The 22,783-nt window shown below is 43.1% G+C and overlaps 1 protein-coding gene across 4 annotated transcripts in view; it reads right to left on the bottom strand.

Annotated features, from left to right (window-relative positions):
• ephb2b (eph receptor B2b) overlaps positions 1–22,783 on the bottom strand; it is a 150,957-nt gene that overhangs the window by 61,441 nt on the left and 66,733 nt on the right. For all 4 annotated transcript variants that reach the window (XM_019858178.1, XM_019858163.1, XM_019858171.1 and 1 more), the window contains exon 3: positions 15,198–15,882. In XM_019858178.1, coding sequence (XP_019713737.1) covers positions 15,198–15,882 — 685 coding nt within the window. The remainder of the gene's footprint in view (positions 1–15,197; positions 15,883–22,783) is intronic.

Genomic DNA, 22,783 nt, shown 5'->3' on the forward strand with positions numbered 1-22,783 from the left:
CTGAAAGACGAAATACGCCCATACCTGAGCTGAGCGTGCCTTCTTGTGGTGTAATCACATATTCTCATTCACTGTGCACCATTCGGAACATCGAAACTTCATACATTGTGACCATCGTAAATTCACGACCGACCTGTATTTGTTTCATGCACATGGTTTGTGCGCCCAGTTTGCAGAGAACACATTTCACGTGACAGATTAAGTACCTTTACCTTTTATGTTAAAAACTCAGCCCTGTCTGCACTCGACTGCCTTGTCATTACAGATGTGCACATGCATTCTTCAAATGCTTTAATGAGTACCCCCTGTCTTCTCCGAGGTGTTTTTTTTTCCCCTCTACCACTTTTTACAGTACAAACCCCAGCGGAGTCAACTTATGTCTCCCGAGCTAGTGAGCGCTTTGCCAAGAGCATACCATCACGCCGTGCGGTCAGGAGGGGTTATGTGTGATCGTTAAGGATTCTTTCTTCTCCGTTTTTGCGCATTCCGTTTCAGGTTTTTTTTTTTTTTTTAATTTAAGCTATCATCACTTGTAGCATCGGGAGGGGGAAAAAAGTCTGGGACAAGGGGAAGAAAGAAACAAAACAATTTTACTAATAACTGAGACTAATGTATTCCACGCAGCTCTTAGAGTTACAGAGATGTTCTTTTTTAGGAGGGGGATTCCAGCAGCGGTCCTGGTGTGTGTCGAGGCACGACTGAATGTGCGCAGAGTGAACTGTTGAAACTCTCGATAGAGACGATACAGCCTTGTAGTAATCCAGAACACTGGTCTGGGAAGGAAGTGAGTATTTCCCGGGCTTCAGTGGGGGCTTTGCTTCATGTCAGGCCCGGAGGAGTTTTGTAAATTATGTTTTGTCAAAACTGGTCGGTTCCTGACCTGAAGCACATCTCCTGATTTTTTTTTTTCATCTTGCTGAATTAATTCCTTTTCATCGGGCGGCCCTGTCTTATCCCAGTGAGCAAAAGCAGACGAGATGCCCGGGACGGACAGGCATTTTCGATGCCCTGAAAAATAATTTTGGAGGTTGAGGCAGGGTTGTTTAAGGTGATATTGGGGCAGTTAGGGTGTCGTGAGTGCCGCTACAGGAGGAGGTTTTCTGAGGTTTCTGGTCCATCTAACATGTGCATTCACAGTTTATCTGCGGTGGACATGCAACATCATATTTTTGTCAGCGGGGGTGGGAGCTTTCTAAAGGATGCTGTGCTTCAACACGCGCATTCAAGTAATAGCAATCTCCGACATAGATGCACCTAATACAAAGGTGGGGGGGGTGTGTTGGGTGCTGTGGTTGTCCACTTCCAAGTGGATGCCCAGGGCCACCACCCCATTGACACTACCCTCTGCATGCCCCGTTACCTCTTGACATCGACATGATACTAGCAAAGGCGTAGAAATGGACAGAAAGGGAAGATTAACCTCGGAACAGTTTATCCTCTATGAAAAAGTCAATTTTCCATAAATGTCCTCGTTAATTCCATACCTCTAATCCCTATAATGATTTACTATAAAAGCTTTTAGATGCACAGGAAATGGTTCAACTATTTTGCACAACAGTTAAAAGTGAGGAATTTTCTCATTTGCTTTATGTCTGGCAGGGGTGGAGCTACAGGTACCCCTTGTAACTGTGTGGCCACCCGCTTGGTCACCACATACCTTAGACCCCTTGATAATCCGCTTCACAGTAAAGAGATCCCGTGTTTGTATCCGGGCTCCAGGTTTATTATGGGAAGTTTTCTTGTTCTCCCGCTGCCTGCATGGGTTTTCTCCGGGTACTCTGGTTTGCTCCCAGATTTCAAAGAAATGCATGGTAGGTTAATTGAACACTCCATATTGTCCCGAAGTTGTTGTTTGTCTACTGCCTACTGCCTGATATAAGCTCTGTGATATGCTCCAGCACGCCCGGAACTCTCATGAGAAGAAGCAGTTCAGATAATGAATGGATGGATGAAATATACCAATCTAGCACACACACCCATAATAGAAGCAGGAAAAAAACGAGGTAAAAAGCAACATTTAGAATTGTGAAGAATTATGAGACTTTCATGTCAATGTGCTTTGATATGATTTGTATGAATAAGCCATTGATCGTAGAATCCAAAATGGCGTTGACTATCTTTTACAAAGTGATCGCTGTGATTGGCCGTTGGCGAGTGAATCAGCACATGATATAGAAGTAGACTATGAAACGCAAAGCCACTGCAAAGAAAATGGCATTCGTAAATTAAGATCACCAAAATGTTGCTTTTCCCTTGGATTTGTTCCTGCTTGATTTGGAGTGCGACGGGCATTGTTCTGCCTATGTGTGAATTTTATTGCATGAAACACTGACTGTAGGTGGTCTGATAAAGAATGACACGCGCATGGTGACTTCTGATTGAGATGTACTCTTGGCCACCATGCCGAAACGTTTGCAGCTTTGCCCCTAATGTTTGGTTTTATCTCCTTCAGCTCCACTAGACTTGGATATAACCAGAGATCCCTTTGGGCTCGACAGAATAAACTGTGGGAAAGCGGCTGCAATGACAGCGGAAAGACCTCAGCATAGAGGAGGGAGTACATTATTCTCGCCCTTAAACCTCAGTTGCTCGTACAATGTCCTGGTAGGAATATTGGGAATGAATAGATAAGGATTAGCCTAGCAATTGCTGCTACGCCTTTCATCTATCAAAGTATCCTCTGGATGAACCCGCTTCTCTACACGGGATGTAAGAATGGAGAATTGTGTCGATGCTCTCCTTCTCCCTATAAGCTTGGGAATTTCACCGGAGAGCGATGCGGCCTCATTAAAGGCAGTAATTTATTTGCTTTGCAGTGGCCCAGAGGGAAGTGGAAAAAAAGTTTTAACAGCCAGAACATTTGGTAAGTAGTGCATTTATAAAGCCAAGCTGTCCCCTGTAGCGACGGAAACCCCACAACCCCCCACCCCATCCACCACCACCAATCGCCGCCGCTGCCACAACCCGCCCCTTCAAACAGGCTTCCACAATTAAATCAGGTCACTGGAGCCAATCTTGTTGTCCTGCTCAGCTTCAAGTGTGCTCATCCTGCGCAATGACTGAGGAAAATGAGTGCGGTCGACACAAAGCAGCAGTGTGTGGGAATATTTCCTATTGCAAACAAGACAATTGACGACTGTGTTTAGCAGATGTCTTCAAAATATGTCGGAATCTAAAGAGGCAGAAATATTAATTTTGGGAGGAACTTTTTGGGTTTGCACAGATGAGAGATGAGACAATTTCTTCACATCCTTATTAGTGAAGCACAATGTGTTGGATCCATCTGCTCTGCACGCAATAGCCCAATAATAAGGATGACGTTGAATTAAAACCTCTGACAGGCTTAGTTCAAGAACATCTTTTGGAGTAAAGTATAGTCTTAAACTGGGGTGCACCCGTACTGATTTTTAAAAGGAAAGAGACCCCCGCATGAGATGTGGAAATAAAACGGCTGCTCTTTTAGTGTGTGGTGTACGCAAGATGACTAACACAGCACACCACAAACATAACTCCCATATATCTCCAGTGGCAGTCCTGAGTTTCCTCGCCTAAATCTAAATTTACAATCACAGAATTCTGAGCCCGGCAAAGCTCGATGTTGCTCGATGACCACAAAGGATTTGTGTTTGGACATGCAGGACAAGTTGAATTGTTGTCCTTAACCATTTTTAGAGCAGATCGGGGAGGAAAAATAATCTTTTTTTTCCTAAAGATATTTGACAATCGGGCCTTTCCTGACTGAAAGTGAACAAAATGCTCCTCTCAATACTGCTATCAATAAGTGTACCATGCTTAAGTTTAATACAGCGCTAGTGTTGAATCACATTCTACAGTGTAGGTCTCCCCAAGATAGTAGCCAGAAAGTACAGTTGAGGTCCAGCAATGGCGTCTGACATCTGGAATGTGACAAGGGTATTGAGCAAACTACAGGAAACAAGGTCTCTGAAGAATATATCAAATTTGCAATGTGTGAAGGGAAATGTGATGAGATCGCTTGAGGCTTCTATGTCGTACAATTCTGAATAGCCCTGGTTTGGAAGGCATGAGAGTCTGTCTCCGGCCCATCTGGATGTCAGCACTAAGAGGACTTTATGAAAAACCTGTCAAAGAGTCAACCTCCTCAAAAAAAAAAAAAAAAAAAAAAAGTGAACAAAGAGTCAAAATGTATTGGAAGTGTGGCCTTCATAATGCTAAGTGTTGGTGTGAGGTCCAGACAACCAGCCATGCCTGATCAAGATTTAATCTTGATCAAGAATGGTTACGTTGCAATGCTGCTGCTTAAAAATGGGATGACGGGATGTTGAATGAAACAATATGGTGGGCAAAGAACCTGTGAATCTCAGAATGCATGGCTACAAATTGTAAGATACATTGAGCCATTGAAATAGAAACTGACTGGTCACAATGTCTGCTGCATCTCAGTTCCACTCAAGTTCTGCAAGTAGGGGTAAAGGGCATTTGAAATGACCAAGCTGACGTACACGAGAAAAACAACTACATCTGCTGTTGCAATGTTTCAGCGGTTTTGACACCTCAAAAGTATATATACCTGTATATATACAGTATATATACCTGTATATATACAGTGTGTATATATATATATATATATATATATATATAGATAGATAGATAGATAGATAGATAGATAGATAGATAGATAGATAATTTAGTTTCGGTTGGACGAGATCACTTTTCGGTTGGCGAAATTTCTAACACATCAGGAAGCGATCCAATCGAGAGTCGCCAATTGAGCTTCGTAACTGCCGCGACGCCGCAAAACAAATAAGTCTTGAAATTGTCACTGATTAAAAAGTGAGGCGGCCAACTCGCAATTGGGCTTGAAACTTTATTGGCGCCTTGTACGCTCGGATTTACTCGAGAGGCTTTCCGTCTTAAGCATTGCTCCCTATCTTTGATCCAGACACATGCTTTATTAATCAGTCTCCCTGAGTCGACAGGGAAGCACGAATTCTTCAACCAGACCAGAGTCCCGGACCTCGGAGAAGGTAAAACGGGAATGTTTGGACTAAATCCCGGCTGTGTTGCAGATGCGCATATGGAATAGAACAGTTGTCAAGATGGCCTTTCCAGGCTTCGTCGAGCAGAACCGTCAGTTTCCCCGACTTGTCACTTTGCTATTCTCCCGTTTGGAAACACCAGCCAGAATGTCCGATGTTATCAGGCGTATGGGCTTTTGGGTCCAAAAGGGGATAGGTCGTACAGAGTAGGATACGGGGGGCCCCACGTGGAGCCTTTTTGGCAAACAAGATGAGTGATCACGTGTAAAAGGATGTGCTCTTGCAACCCGAGATGTAGAAGATGGTGCAGGATAACGTGCAACGAGGAGGACGAGTCCCGCTCTGCTTTATGAAGCAGAAAACGACATTGGTGTGCGGGAACATGTGGAAGATGTTAAGGGAGGGCTTAACGGGCCGTGATCTTTTGGGCTAGGGAGGGCAGGCGGAGATTCTCGGGGACGACAGGCAACGTTATCACATCAACGCATGATGGATGGGCCGTGAAACGGAGCATGATGAAGTAGACGTGCACGGGTATAGAACGTTAACATGCACGTACTGTAGCTGCATATGGCGATGCACATGTGCATCGCAAAGGGATTTTCTGCACTCACTTTAAGTAAAAGAATTGGCCTTTCCGTCTTCCCTCTTTCTCGCGTGCTGTCAAGCTCAGTATGGATGTGTGCAGGATGCAAAACAGACAGTGAAAGACTGATGAAATGAAAAAAAAAGAAAGGGAAAAAAAACACCTGGTCATGCTGAAATCTCATCAGAGATGAGCGAAAGAAGGCTAGGGAATGATTCCAGGGGCCTCTGTGGACACCAGGACATGGCTAACTGCTTTGCCTGCTGTCACTCCAGCATCCATTGACACTGTTCTTTGCTCAGTCATGTCACCAAAAAGATGCTGACCCAAAGTCAGATGACCTGTTCTGGCAGTTTAGATGGAAACACTGGCGCTAATGAACATCTGCTTAGGCGCTTCTTTGGCAACTGAAAAACTCCATCCAGCAACTGAAGCGTGGATAATGTCACCCTAACACAATGCTTTGTGAAGTAGGGGTGTTCTACTTATGTCTCTTTTTCATTAGTCTCAAACAGCGCCACAACACACCACTCTGTTTTCCCGGGCACCACACCAAACCGTCTCCTGTGCTTTTCCATTACGGTACAACAGGTGCAGGACGTGATGGCGGCAGGATCAACTGAACTGTGGGAGCCTGTTGCAGTATGTGATCTGCCGTAACATTTCACAAGTGGAGTCTCGGCCACTGTTTTTGCAGCGAGTCAAAATGTGAATTGCATGATGTGGCCATATCGCAAAGTTTTGCCCATCAAACGCACAAAAGCTTTCACATATCAATGAAAAATCACCAAGAGCCGGTTCGGATGAAAGTATCATATATACAGTACTCACATTCTGTGTTTTACATCAACATTGAACCATATTTACAATTTCATATGTACCACGGATGAAACAGTGTGATCGTGATTTTGCGAGCGCCACGCAAAGCTCACTGCCAGCAGTCATTCATTCTGACTGAAGAGCTCAGTCTAAAGCACTTGGCCGCCTCTATCAGTCTACAGCTCGTCGGCCTCACTCTCCAGCATCCGAAGACCTACAGGCCGCCAAATGGGGTGGGGCCTCACTCATTCGGCCAGCAAAGCGGTGAGGCTGGCGGCAGGATCAACTGAACTGTGCGAGCCTGTTGCAGTGTGTGATCTGACATAACATTTCACAAGTGGAGTCTCGGCCACTGTTTTTGCGGCCAGTCAAAATGTGAATTGCCATTGCATGATGTGGCCATATCGCAAAGTTTTGTCCATCAAACGCACAAAAACTTTCATATATCAATGAAAAATCACAAAGAGCCGGTTCGGATGAAAGTATCATAAATACAGTACTCACATTCTGTGTTTTACATCAACATTGAACCATATTTACAATTTCATATGTACCACGGATGAAACAGTGTGATCGTGATTTTGCGAGCGCCACGCAAAGCTCACTGCCAGCAGTCATTCATTCTGACTGAAGAGCTCAGTCTAAAGCACTTGGCCGCCTCTATCAGTCTACAGCTCGTCGGCCTCACTCTCCAGCATCCGAAGACCTACAGGCCGCCAAATGGGGTGGGGCCTCACTCATTCGGCCAGCAAAGCGGTGAGGCTCAGGCTGTGGCTGACTTTTGCGAAGGGAAGTTGGGTTGGAGTGCTAGCCAATCAATCACAGGGCACGCACGTACACACACACACACACACGCACACGCACACACACACACACACACACACACACACACACACACACACACACACACACACGCAAACTCCACACTGGATGGCCTGATCAAAATTCGAACCTAGAACACCTTGATTGTGAAGCAGACTTGCTAACCACCACGACACTGCCACGACTGTTTGACACAGGACTGATTTCAACTCAAATTAAATGGAAAAGGAGTGAGCCTTTTTTATATGAGAGAAAATTGAGGTTTTAATTTGCATTATATATTTTGACAAACTAATGTTTGCTTCATCTTAAACAGTATTACTTCCAAAAAGACAGTATCAACCTTGAGTGAGAATCACTTTTGCTTGCTCAGAGCTCCAGGTTCTGCTGCCTTTCAGTTGCACCTTTGCTAATGCTTCCCTTATGTTTGTCAGACAGATGTGTTTCCTGAAATAAAGCTTTGACCTTGTGGGCAATTATTCACTTTTATCTGCCATCAGTAAACCAATATATAAAAGTTACCATACAAGAATTGATGAGCATGCCCGAGACTTGCTTGGCCAGAATTAGATCCCAAACGTACATATTTACACAGAAAGAGATTTGCTGCGTCAATCCACATAATCCACATATCAAATAATAATGTCTCCCATTTCAGGAAGATGTCTCACTCTCATCTCTCTGTGTTGGAATGACAGCAGCAACACCTGAACTCCAACAGCAGTATGGCAGTGAGGTCACACTCTCACCAACGATCTGAATACAAACACTGGCTGGCAGATGGTGCGCAAAAGCCTTAGCAGCCAAGATGAATGTTGGCTTGCCATCAAGATAACACACACGCGCACGCACACACGCGCGCACACACACACACACACACACACACACACACACACACAGACGCACATGTGCACGCACACACTCCAAGCTAATGAAGAGCTATGGGTTAAAATGACGTTGACAAGAGCGGATCAAATCAGTCATCTCACCTAAGTATGTTTGTTTTAGCAAACCGAACAATATTGCAATTTGTTGCAATTTGGCAATCACACACACTGCACAAGAAATCATGGGCCCATCTCGCTTGATTTTGTGATCCTGTTAAGAAAATCAGGTGTACATGTTAAATCGCTTGTCTCATTCAAGATCTAAAAACCAAAGCACACAGACACTAATTATTCTTAAAAAAAAAACAAAACATTTATTTGGAGCATTTTTTCAGAAAGGGGAAAGCCTTAATTCATGAAAGGATAGAGAAAAAGAAAGCTGCATTTAGCTATCCTGCTTAAAATATGGGCTCAGTACTTTGGTTCGTTTTCCAACATCTTATCTTTATTTAGTTTGATTTTCTGCAAGGATGGCGACCAAAACAACGCTATCTTCAATGACCCTAAAATGGCACACCCCCATTGAAGAGAAATAATCACAAGGCTAACCAATAATTGCAATAACTACATAATAGTTATTTGTATTTTTAATCATTTGTTTGTATTTGTTTCGATGTTGGTCCATCAAAAATTTGCCTTCCATTCTTCCACACTAATCCGTGTTGCAAAAAAGGTTGGGAACGGTTATTTTTAAAAAGATTAAGCTGAGGCATTTGTCTCTTTCATCTTTGTTCGCGAGGCGCATAAAAAGTTCTATAGGGTATGTTTCATTTGCATTTTGTCATCTCGCAGCACAAAAGACAATCATCCAGTCATCAGCGTGGTTACCTTCCAACTCCCACAAGTCCTCCATGTGCACCATTAGTCATTTAGAGGCGCCATTATAAGACAGTGGCACCCGGGGAAATAAAGGCAGCGGTGTGGAATTGCAAAGGCTGCGGCGTTGTTTCCTTCCTTTGAATCTTCTCCAGACGGAGTTATTTTAATAATTGGGATTCCGACGGCAAATTAGGGGCGCTAATTTAGAGCCTTCGCCTCCTCTTTTCTGTATTAACATGTTCGATCTAAATGACAATTTTACACGCCAATGCATTGACTGTCATCCTCAGCTTTAAGGCCGTGCAAGAGCATCTTACCGTCTCAGCCGGTGTCAAAAAGATCCAAGACCTGAACTACTCCCCGAACGCATTGATAGCCTTGAGATTTCACTGTACCCTGCACAGACTCAAGACACTGTGTGCCGTGTGCCAAGTGTAGTGAAGAACAACACACACTCTGTGGTCTAAGGTCGGTAGTGTGCCATTTTCTTTCTGTGCTTTGTAGTGCAGTGTCATCAAATTTACACGTTGATATAATTTGATTATTTTGAATAATTGTCAAAACGTCTAGAAATCCCTGAGAAGCACCTTTAATTTATAAAAATGTGTACAATTTCATCTTCCATGCATGCGGGTTGTTTCATGTATTCCTCCAGCTGAAATGTATACGGGAATAGACAGTCCCCAAAAATGGATAAAGTCATTAAAGCGGAATCGGGTACTTGGATCTACAGTGCAAATCCAAGTTGGTTCACACACTCATTTCACAGATGTAATTTTGCGGTAATGTTTCCTGCTGCCGAGGAAGACTATCTCGAATCTTGCCAATACGGCGAGCCATACGCACTGACTCCGGGGACCCTTGAAGTCACAATAGCAGGGACTGAGAGAAGCAGAGAGAGGGAGGGGGAGAGAGAGAGAGAGAGCGAGAGAGCGAGCAGGGAGGACAAACACAAGTCCATGTGTCGATGCAATGCGCTGTTCCCTGGAGGCTGGTGCGGGAAACAAGATCTCCCTTTTTCAGGGACATCCTTTGCCCAGGGAGCCGCCGCTGTGGTTCCACCACTCCGAGAAGGAAATCTAATATCACTTGTAAGGCAATCACTGAGGGAAGGTCCCAGCAATTTGTTGTAAGCACCCCACCTTGTATATCAATGTTTTGACAGATTTCCTGACAACATAATTATTTGCCAGGGATCCAGCCGAGACTTTAATTCTAACACCCGTAATTGTACGTTAAGCTGCGGGAATGTCAGGACAAAGCGCCGGCTGTTGGGGTTATAAATATTACAGTACAAATAGTCACTTTCATCTGGGCCGCTTTGTGCGGTCGCTGCGGGTCCATAATCCGGCTATGAAAGAGGATCTCTCCGGAGCCCCGTGCGGGCACCTCTCTCAAATCAATTCATTATGCCGCAATATTCAGCAGGCGACGGTACATCTCGCACGGATCAATTCATTACACAGAACGCTGCGGTTGAAGAGGCGGTGGCCGACCGCAGTTTGAAGCGGCAAGATCGGCTTTCGGGTTGTCGGGGAAGACGGGGGAGTGCGGCGAACACAAGAAAAAACAGGGAACACGTAGAGTTTGAGCTCGACCCTGGCAGAAGCACAGCTCATGATTTTTATATAAAGGCTCTCCTCTACTCATCTCTTCTCAGGCCTGCTGCACTCGCAGATAATGCATTTTTCCTCATCAAGCTTTAATCAAATGGGGCGTTGTGTGAGTACCAAGACAGGGCGACGGCAGGATGACCTAAGTAAGTTGGAGTAAGGGATATTTGTCTTAAGTAGTGTCGGTTTGCTTAAGCGGAGTGCACGCACACACACACACACACACACACACACACACACACACACACACACACACACACACACACACACACACACACAAACACACACACACACACACACACACACACACACACACACACACACACACACGCACTAAAAGTACAATGGGGTGCAGAGCCTTCAGCCGCTCTGCCCCCAAACTCTGGAACTCACTTCCACCCAACATTCGTAATATTGACTCTCTTTCCACATTCAAAACCCAGCTCAAAACCCACCTATTCAGACTTGCATATCCACCTTAAATCTTTCTATTCTTTGTTTATAATTTTATCTGTGGTTTTATTATTTGCTCTTGGTGTAAAGTGTCCTTGAGTGTTGTGAAAGGCGCTTGCAAATGAAATGTATTATTATTATTATTATTATTATTATTATTATTATTATTATAAAAGTCAGGCCAAAAGTAAGTGCCCCCTGCTGCCCATTCTGATCAAGAGAAAAGAGTGAACAGCATCCCAGGACTTACAGAATAATGTTTGACTTGTCAGGAGCCATTTTGTATATGTGACATTAAAAAAAATGTTAATACAGTATACTGAAAAAATAAATAGGTTTTCTAATAAACCCATAGCATACAGTGCATACATAAAATGGAAATCAGGTTTAAGTTGTGCCGCACTCCCCCTTCCTGATCACATTCAGCAGGGTGTCGGAGATCGCATATTTTGATTGTGGCTTCCTGCTATCAATTTATGCAAGGTACGCAAATTTGAGCATCTTAGCAAAATGATAATACTCATGCGTCTATTTTATATGGTGCTTTGTTTTGACACTCAGAGAAGCTTCACATTATGATACATTATTCATGCAGTCATACATTCACATTCTGGTCGTGGTAAACTGCGTTCTGTATCCAGAGCTGCCCAAGGACAGGCTGACGGAAGGGTTGCTGCCAGTAAGGCCCCTCCAATCACCACCAGTGTGGGTGACACTGAAGGCAAGGCAGATAAAGTGTCTTGCCCAAGGATACAACAACACATGATTCGAACAGCCTACCCTTTGGTTACTCGACGAGCCGCTTGACCTCCTCAGCCACGGCTGCCCAAAAAGACGCTGCAAAAGACTCAATTATTGGATGTCTAAAAGATTATCCATAGTGTTGGGGTGTGATAACAGAGATTTGTCCTCCCTGATCTACACTATACTATACTATACTATTTCTATTGAGTTGAGTTGATCTGCTCGGAAAACGATCAGGGCCTATAAATGTTAAAGCTGTTCAATAATGATGATCGTAAATTCTGGGACATCAAATCGGACTAGAACAGTTGCTTTCAACTACAGGGTGACATTTTTTCGGGACCCACAGGATGGAAGTCAACTTCACCTTTAATCATGGAATTGGAATGGTACAGGATAAAAACTTCACAGGAGCCGACGAAAGCGCAATTTTACAGTAGGAAAAAAAAATCCTCAGACAGATACGCAGCCATTTTTAATATGGCTGACCTTCAAAATGGGAGTGTTATGAGAGTGGAGCTCATTCTAACCGTGAGCAGGACGGGAATGGGAATCTTTTCACTTGGAGTTTGAGGGTACAGGATTTTTTTTTAATGTAGTCTTGGACTGGGACGGGACAGGATTTGTTTTTTTTGTGTAGGAGTGCGATAGGACAGGAGTAGAACTTCACTCCAGAGCCACCTTCTACTTTCAGCACAAAGAGGGTTAGGCACCGAATCCCGGGTTTTTGACTTTGCACTCGGGTTGCACGTTTCAACAATCACAGACTGCAGGGTATACATCAAATATAAATAATTCATAGAATTTCTTGTTAACCAAGGTTTAAGTATTATGCACCCATATACCAAACAACAGGCCTAAATGTAGTCGGATTTCTCCTTGCAATTAAATTCTGAGTACCAAATGTCTCTAAAAAAAGAAAAAAAACTATCCTGAGCAATTATCCCGTGTGTGTCTGCAAAAAAATGTTCAACTCAATGATTAATATTTACGATGGAAAATCCTGAGGCGTGTGGTGGCATGAAACAGAATGATACCCAATTAAGAACCTGATTTATTCTTCTCGTTCTTCTTTTTTTTACTTTTCCAGTAGTGGTGTGACTACAACAGATGTAAAGTATGTAGTGTGCTGTGCTGGTCATCTCCAGTACACAATACACTACAGAACAGTAAGCACATGCTTATTTCCATGTCATGTGAGCAGTCCCACACATTTTGAAAATCATTATGTGTGTAACCCAGTTGAGTGTGGACTCTGCTGATTGAGCATGTTCAGCATTGCGAGGATATGAAATTGGATCGTGTTGTCTCTGCTGAGCAGAAAACAATTACTTGTATAATCCAATTTAGCACCAAAAGAGCAGCGTGACAAAATGCAACCCCGGAGACGTTGGAATCCGCAACGTGGAGTGACTTACACGGAGGTCACAAAAACAAGCGGACCGACGTAATTACGCTGGGATGCCGACTCATTGCGGTCGAGCAGATTGAGTATACTCATGTGTGCCCAGTGTTGGCCTGCACTCCTTGAAAATCCTGTCCCTGTTAGCATAGCAGTCGGGATGATTACACAGTTTGGTGGATCTACTGCTATAAATCAACGACGACACTAAATTGTGTGTCAGCCAAGTATTTGTTACGGGTGTTATGGTAAAATCTTGAAATCATGGTCGCGGTTCAGCTCATGTTTCATACAGTAAGGGAAGACAGTGTAAAATATCAAAGTTATTGTTTTTTTATTGTTTTTTTGTTTTTTTTTGGGGCGTGACCACGAAGAGATTTGTGGACATTTTAAATCAAATATTTAAGTGTTAATGACATGTAGTTGGTTAATTCTTTTAATTTTAGTCAAGTAGAACATCAAGAGTTTGAAAACTGTCATAATCATGCCAAATAATGTCAAAAGCATCTCGCGAGCCACATTGACCACTAGAAAGAGGCTGTGCTGAACTGTATTTGTTTAGTCTTTCTTGAGCGCAAAGCACTTCGTGTCCTTTACCTAACTCGAAACCATATCCGACATTCCGTACTGAAAAATCCAAAAGTACCATTTAAGTAGTGCTGACATGTTCACATGATTTAAAAGGTCTTGTTTGCTTTTTCTTTCCAAACTTGTGTTTCTATGTGCGGCTGCACCCATCACATTTCCCCTCCCAGTCGCTACACACACATAAATACGCACACAAACACGTTGGGGGATGTGTTGTAATTACAGGGCAGGAAAACGGTCATCACGAGCGCAGGTGGGTGGTTTGTCGAGATGGGCGGGATGCATGCGGGTGACATGCCGTCATGCTGTTTCCAGCCACCGATGCCTCACGGTGCGTTAAACAGTCGCCACCACCCGCCTCGGCGTGGATAGAATAGGGCACTCTTGTCTTGCGCAGTGGTTACATCGACGTTTTGAGTCATTCAATCAATGGGCTCGCGAGAGGGCTTGCAGTCGGGAAAGTAAAATGAAGGCCATTTGAAAAAGTGCCATCTTTGTCAGCGGTGATGGAGGGAGATGAGTACAGACCCTATTTCTAGTCAAGTCGGGAGATGTTGAATGCACCATTTATGTGGGTTAGTACAAATGCTTGAAAGATTTGGCATACAAAGGATTTTTTTTTCTTTTTTTGCACTGGTAGTTTGGTTCAATTCTGTTCACTTGTCTATATAGTTTGGAAGGATAAAACCCAGATCTGGCTTTTGTTTGCAGCGGGCGGCGTGTGGGGGTAGTATGTGGGGATACTGCCATCAAAGACGTAAATATCACGAGACAATAACACAAAAGGACAACAACGGACAGGACATCCACATTTAGGTTTACTTCCTTGGCATACGGTAAATCTTCTCATTGCCTTCCTACTGCCACGGAAGTGACCATTCTCTGAAAATTAATCAACAGATTGAAGTGTCAATCTAGCTCCACTCCTTTTGACATCCCATCACTTTTTACCACTAATTGATTATCAATTTAATCGATAATAGTTTTGACATGGCAGCACGGAGGGCGACTGGTTAGCACGTCTGCCTCACAGTGCAGAGGTGCAGGGTTCAATTCTAGACCGTGGCCTTCCTGTGTGGAGTTTGTATGTTCTCCCCGTGCATGTGTGGTTTTTCTGCGGGTACTCTGGTTTTCCTCCCATATTCCAAAAACATGCATGGCAGGTTAATGAAACACTCTAAATTGTGCTTTGATCTGATTGTGAGTGTGAATGTGTGCCCTGCGATTGGCTGGGAACTCCTTCACGGTGTACCCTGCCTAATGTCCGAAGACAGCTGGGATTTGCTCCAGCACGCCCGTGACCCTCGTGAGGATGAAATGAACACAGATTACAGAACAAAAGGCTTCATATGTAAAATGAGCATAGAGCAATGCGATTAAGATGTATCCACCCAACTCTAAAACTGCTAGAGAGTAAACTTGAAGACAGAGGAGAGAAATGCCTACCTCGACATATGGTCCCGTTCTGTGATGCCTCATTGCCAGCCTTGCACATGCAACGTCCGATGGGTACCATCCATTCTCCGTCACCGTTGCAATACAGCTTAATGGGCACGTCCACTTCCTCTGCGTTGGGAATGCAAACCCCCCGCGCCGCCACCAGCGACGTGCTCTCCGCCCCGGACAGAGTCTCTTGAAACAGTGCCCCGTTGGTGATGATGCGAGCGCACTTCCGGTAGAAGACGCGGACGGCTATGAGAGACATGCAGCCGCCGTAGTCCTGGAAGGCCAGGTAGAAGCCGTTTCTCGAGACGGGGCCGAAGCTGCGGACCTCGGTGTTGATCTTCATCACCCTGCCGCCGAGGTCCACCTGGGAAAAGCTCTCGTCGGCCGCTATGGTGTCCACCTTGATCCAGGGGTTCTCCATCCAGGCCGGCGAGGTCCTGGTGGCCGTGTCAGCATCCGACTCATAGTAATAGAGGTTGAACGTCTCTTTGCAGGAGCCGGGAACGTTGGGGATGCTGCTGCAGTCCCTCACCGAGAACTTCATTTCCACGTGAATCCTCTGTGCGCCACGCCGCCGGATGTACTTTGTGCGTACCCAGTTGTTCTGGTTGTTGTCAAAAACGTTGCACACCTGGTAGGTCCGAATGGTGTTCATGTTTTCGTCGTAACCGCTCACCTCCTCCCACTGTCGGAGAGACATAAAGGCCACGTTAGCTTGTTCTTTCTTGAGTTCTGGCTCACCAAGATTGGCAGGTGCTCATGGCTATTCCTTTTAGCAGTTATAAATCTCAAGTCTCAACATATTGTATGGTTCTTTATTGACCGGTAATAAACAGAATATCAGTCACAAACCTACACACGCAGTATAAAAGTTATAAAATGTACGTTTTATTGAGTGAAGTATTTGATCTCCAACAACTTTGCCAGAATTCTGGCTCCCACATAGCCGCAAGTGTCCATCAACGTTCTTTGTCAATCAACAGCTTTTAACATCTTTTTTATACATTATGGGAAAAGACCATCAGTAAACACACACACACACACACACACACACACACACACACACACACACACACACACATAGTATAAATATTAAATATATATAAAATTATTATTTTTTTGGGGGGGAAACTGTTCATTATCACAATGCTTTAGCTCACAATGAGGGTACAAACAAATTCAGCAGGGCATCAAATAATTACAACCCCCACCCCACTGTACACAAACACTACAAACACTACACGTGCAATCCCACTGTAAGGTCGACATGGTTCTCATTATGAACAAATAGTCAACAAAAAAAAACTCAGCCCATGTCTGTTTTCTACCAATTATGTGTTTGTTGCGGCGTATACTTTGAAAAATGTAATTATCAGCACGTAATCAGCTTAAGGCAACGTTGTGATTAAAATGATTACACGGTGCAAAGAAACATCACATCTCTACATTTACAGAAAGTCGACGCAAAGAGGAAGCAAATGAGAACCAGCTTTTTTCCCAGCATGTGCTTTCTGAGCCCGGAGGTCCTGTTGGCTTTGAACCTCGCACCCATTAATGTGATCAAGCTGATAAGGTCATTTTCAACACTGAATATATATACACAAGAAAAACAAAAAGAGTAGCGTGAGGGCCTCTGCCATTGCGCAATGGCTGCAAATAATGGAGCTTCTTGGCCATCCGGGAAGCGTATTACTGTTCACACTATCTGTCATTGGTCGGACACAAACACCACAGGGAAAGCCAGAGTCAAGATTCCAACCCTGAACTTCTTGACTGTGAGGCAGACGTGCTATCAAGAATTATACGGTGCTGCCCCGATTAGCACGAATATGTTAAACAATGTAAATTAAAGGATTGTGATAATGCACCTTCTAATCTGTGTCTACATTGATTGCATTTTCGATGCGTACGTTGTGGTATTTTTGCGTTGGTTTGTCAGTTTTATGATATTTTTAGTTTCACATACTCAAAAGAAAGTCAGCTCACCACTCGCTGCATTGTGTTACATAGTACAATTAAGTGTAATGCAGTGACAACAAAATATATTCGATTCTATTTTAAGAAAAAAACAGAGCAGAAGAAAACAAAAAACAATGCATGACAGATGGCCAATTCATTCTTATTTCCATTTGGTGTTAATTTTTTACCCAAGTAAATCTGCACTGATGTCCCGCTCCATGTCTCAACCGTGCACAAACATTGTCGGGAATGTGTTGAGTGGATTATGAGGCTGATAACATACTTCAAGATGAAATGCAACCTCCCGCTTCATCTTTTATGCCAGTCGGAATTAACAGCGTGAATCATTTTCGCCCTTGTTCGGAAGGACTGTGATTTGTTGCATTGGACGGTAAAGTTGTCAGATGGAGTTTCATAATTATCGTTCCATCAAGGCTCTTTTTTCAACCAAAGCTGAAACTGCAGCGTGACTTCAACCCTTCTGTTATTCTGCAGGTCAAATTGAGCCATTTTATACGTCGATTTTGGGGGCTGTATGAACTCTTCTGCTTAGTTTAATAAATGTAAGAGATATTTATAACCATGGTTTATTTCATGACTGTGAGAGGGAATGCAATAAAGAGTGGGTCGAATCACATCATTATTGCAATTGTTTTTTGTTTTCTAATTTTTAAAGCATTTTTTACAAAAAGAAGAGAAACTGACTCAGACATGATGTGCGCCAAAGTATTGTTTGAACTTGTGACTAATGGAGTTGATAACAAGATACAAACAATATTTAGTGGAATATTTTAGTTTGTAATACCATTGGATAATCCCCCGGGTCAAAATGAGACCGGATCATTATTGCTGTGTTTGAGAACCAAATGTTTAAAGGAGGGTTAAAAAGGAGAAATAAACAGTGTTTATAAAGTTTTGGAAAATCAAACATGATTCGGGTCAAATTCACTCAAGAACATGATTGCTCTTCCTGTCAAACTAACCAATAAGATAAATATATTGAAATATATATAGATAGATAGATTGACCCATTAAAAACTATTACTCTTTATGAGAAATCAAAAAAGAAAAAATGATGAGATTAAAAAAAAAAAAAACTATGCTCATTGGGCCTTGTTTCATTCCTGAGAGTTGAGGATAATTAAACCTACCGTAGGGTCAAACTGACCCAGTAATATCATTGCTGTTCCTGAGAAAACAAAATAGGAGGGTTAATAACGAAGGGAAAAAAAGACTTTATATTTTCAACTTATTTTAGTTATTGACAATTTTGGAATGTTGACCTGGTAACATGACCGCTGATATTGAGTGCTGTAGCAAACATTAACAGGATTTTTTTTTTTTTCTAGTGATGATGTGCAGATTGTAATGCTTCCCATCGTCAGCCAGTATTAATGTTTACAAATGGTTTTGCTTGAATTGGAGAAACTATTTACATACTGTAATTCCTTCTGGAGATGTTGAACTTGAAGTCACAGTGCTTTACATCACAGTCGGGTGGGGGAAGTGGGTCACATGTGCCCACAATCAACTTTAATAATACACATCATATTTATTTATAATTTAGTGTCTCATCAATTCTGCAAATTAGAATGATGGCATTAAAAAATACACTGTATATATATTTATAGACGTTTGAGTCCATGTTTCTAACCTGATGTGACACTCGGCTCGCTCTGGGCGACACTGTATCCGACATTTTTGCGTCTTTTGTATCTAAATGGAGCACATACTGTCATGGCTTACTGGCACGGTGAAAAGCTTCTTTTCGCTTCAGGCAAATCCCGGGAAACATCAATCACATCCAAAGCAATGGATAGAATATTCCGATGGGCCACCACATGAAGACTTATCGAATTCACATGGAGTCTGGTCTACATTTTACACACTAAACTGAGACCTCTCTCTCTCTCTCGCTCTCTCCCTCTCTCTCTCTCTCTCTTTTTCTTCTATGTACAGGCAACAGATGTCTTCAGACCCCCATGGCCAAGGATCAAGGGCATCAACTTTAAACACCATGCACTGGCACCACCAAAAAGGTCGCAACCTTGACCTCAATATCTCAGCCTAAGGAAGACGAAAAGCGAGGGGTGAAAAAAAAGTGTTTCTAAACCCCAGAGAGACGTTTTGCATCAACTGCAGCCGCTCCACTTCACAGCTGATATAATCTCTCAAATTAGAGCCCACTTAGCAAGGACTCTGACACATTTTGACGGCGGCCGGGGAGGGGAAAGTCAGCCCCTCTCGTTACAAAAACTGGCATTCCATCAAACACTCTCCGTCTAATTAGAACGGCTCAAATTCTTTATTCCCATGTCCTAATTAATCACCGTAGAGTGTGATGCTTGGCTTGGCTCGGACCATTTCCAGGGCGAAAACTAAACAAAAGAAAGGGACACATGCGGCCAGGGTTAACACAAATACTGACACGGACAAACTTGTTTAGTGAGATCTGAAAACTTTCAATCCTTTGTCTGACAGTGAACATTGTTGCTAACTTGGGTGGCCGGCATGGTCCCTGCAAGTACTGTCTCCGCACATGAGCCTTCAAGCAGAGAAAAACGATCATTTGAACAATTCTAGTTAGCAATTTTTTTTATATAGGGACTTAGATATAAGGTCAACGTAGAAGACTGGTGGTTGACTTGTTAAGCATGTAGATTTGGTTCATGTGGAGTGTGAATGGTTGTTGGACTCCAAATGCGCCCTGTGTGACTTTCTGACAACAAGTACAGGGTGAGTGCACCTTTCCCACAAAGTCAGCTGGAAATTGGGATAGGCACCAGCTCGCCCGTGACCCCAATGAGTGAAAGAGAAAACAGATGGATACACGTTGCAAGTTGCCAATCATAATAAGACATAAAAATGATAATATGGTTTTGGAGTGCACGGTTTTCCATGATTAACAACCTGTGAACGAATGACATGGAGAACCACAATCTGCATTTCTTTCTTTTGACTACAGTAAGCAAAAAAAAAAAGAATTCGAGAGATAGATAACTCTATTGGATAACTCAGGACCCTTGGAAATGTGCCAACATGGCTTTTAAATGGTTGTTTCATACCAAAATGGCAGACTTTATTGTTTTTCGGATATTGATTCTTGAGATGTTCTTGTGGGTTTACTCATGATAGACGTGTCCACCAAATACCATGTTGCAAACTGAATCTGGCTTTGGGGGCAGATTTTTTATTTTAATAACTTCATCAAACACACGGCTACAAAGTTTGGTGAGTTGGTGAATGGAGAACGACTGGCATCTTTTGGCTTTTTTTTTTTTTCCAAGCACACAAACATCGCAGGTCAGAAGCAGCCATTGACCTTCCCACTTGCTGACGAGCAGCGGGGAAGCCCAGGGCCAATTAAACAAGAGCGGACCATCTGCAGCTCACAGGACGTTCGTAGTTAGACACAAACTAATACGGAGACGGGTGGGGGCTACTGGGCAGAAGCGGTGGCGGTCATGCGGGAGGTGCAAGGGTTGGGTTTAAAAAAAAAAAAAAAGGACCCCAAACAAAATGTGATGGAGGGGCCCCTTTTTGTCCTGTCACAGCCCCTTTGGCCCGCTTTCATCAGGGCCAGTGGAGGGAAGCAAATGGGGCATAATAAGAGCCTAACGATCAAGCGCAGAGTGTGAAATTAGAAGAAACGTCTTCATTTTCACAGCTTTTGGCTGAGGAGTGCTGCAAGGGTGGTGGTCATGTGTTTTAAGCGGCCGACGTGGAGGTAACACCGGTGCTGCATGTCGCCAGGCTTTAGTCTAAGCCCCCGGAGGTCCTCACATGAGGACTTGGCTCTTTCTGCGGCAATGCTTGTTCCATTTTTTTGGGCGCGCATTCCCAACCGCTGTTAGTTTGATAACACATATAAGAAGTGATCTTGTGAAGATTTGTGGTTGCATGTTTTTTTTTTCCAACTTAAGTGTTTTTCAACATAAATAAATACAAAACAGACAAATCAAGTTTTGTTTTCTTCATCATCTAAATCAGCTGTCTGAATAGGATCCCGACACCATTTTTTTTTTCTTTAAAGTAAAAAGTTGGTGATTGCATCGCGTTGGGGCCCACACCGTGAATTTCAATGAAGCGACGCACTGCTCCGGGTGCTACCGATGCTACATCATCACTGACAGAGGTAAATCAATTATTCACATCGCTCCATTTTTGGAATGCGATCGGGCTTTCCTCCAGAGATGACACTCATTGCATCAATAAAGCAATGAGATACTATTTGGCCTTTGTTTTCATTCACAGGCTGGCCCTTTGGTAATTCAGTGTGACTTGTGGTCACTCATGTAAATAGTTTCTAGTTAACTTGAATTTGAATCCATGAAATATTTTTTTCTTTAAAAGTTGTCTGTTTTATTCAGCAACACAGGAATCAACCCATGACACAGGATTGTCAACCTAACAATTTTTCGCCTCTAGAGGTGCTAGCCTATCCAAAGCTATTTGCTGGAAACCTTACAGAGTTTGCAGAATTACTCAATATATATATATATATTTTTTGGTGGGGGGGGCTGGGCTCTTTCTGTCAGATGTGAAAATGCAACAAGATGCAGTAAAAGCTCTGGATAATTGGAAAATAGAAATTGACATCCAGTGAAAAAACATAATAACCACATGTTGGCAATTTATTTTTCAGCATAAGGGAGGCCAAAGTCACGAGCTAAAGCAAACCAAAATGAGGGAGTGGCAATGCTTTACGCTAACAGGATTAATTGCAGTTATACAAGAAGGTCCTATCTTAGAATACGGTACATATTCTCGGATTGCTTCAGTGTTCTTGTTAAAGTATCATAGTACAGATACAGGGTGCTAAGAACAGGAGGTGTCATGGCTGGTCCACAAACGACACTTTTTCGTGACAGTCATCTGGACGCTGATTGTATCAGATGAGATGAGTGCGCAGTATTGCTTTGAGGATGGCAGCACACTGCTAATTTACAACATGTGAAGCTGGAGACACGTGAGCATTGCACGTGCATGTAATTGCACGTCATTATATTGTGTTGTCTTTTCTTTTGCGTGATTCCACAAACAAAATAATTTTGAATGGCTTGTAAACAAATAGTTGGCTCTCTGCAGTGCCTAGCTGCAATCAGAGGTGAAATTAAATCTTTTATTTTCTGTCAATTAATATAAATGCCGTCTATTAGCAAGACATTCTGCACGTTTGCCCAACGTTTCTCCACTGTTAAATAACAGTGGAGATAAATAATAACCCCCAGAATGAGCATTCCCGCCGATGAGCCACTTTCCAGAGGTGATTCTACGCTGTCTGAAACACTATCATGAAAAAACAGCCACATCCACTCCATGTGTGTAACACACCTGCCATCATGTCAAAGCCATTAAGCAGAGCTCAAGTGAGTTTTGCTCTATGCGCAGATTCGTATGAACTAACAGCATTAGCTTCTGATAAGCGGTTTGAACTGATAAACTATTTGATTATTCTGTGGCATTTGTGTTTTGGCTACATGCCATGTGATGTATGAAGTGCTTTCATTGTCTTTATGGATGTTTTATTGAGGCACACACACACACACACACACACACACACACACACACACACACACACACACACACACACACACACACACTATGGTTTGTTTCCACCAGAAAAA

Source organism: Hippocampus comes, unplaced genomic scaffold (assembly GCF_001891065.2).
Source record: "Hippocampus comes isolate QL1 unplaced genomic scaffold, H_comes_QL1_v1.1 scaffold17, whole genome shotgun sequence".
Taxonomy (NCBI): domain Eukaryota; kingdom Metazoa; phylum Chordata; class Actinopteri; order Syngnathiformes; family Syngnathidae; genus Hippocampus; species Hippocampus comes.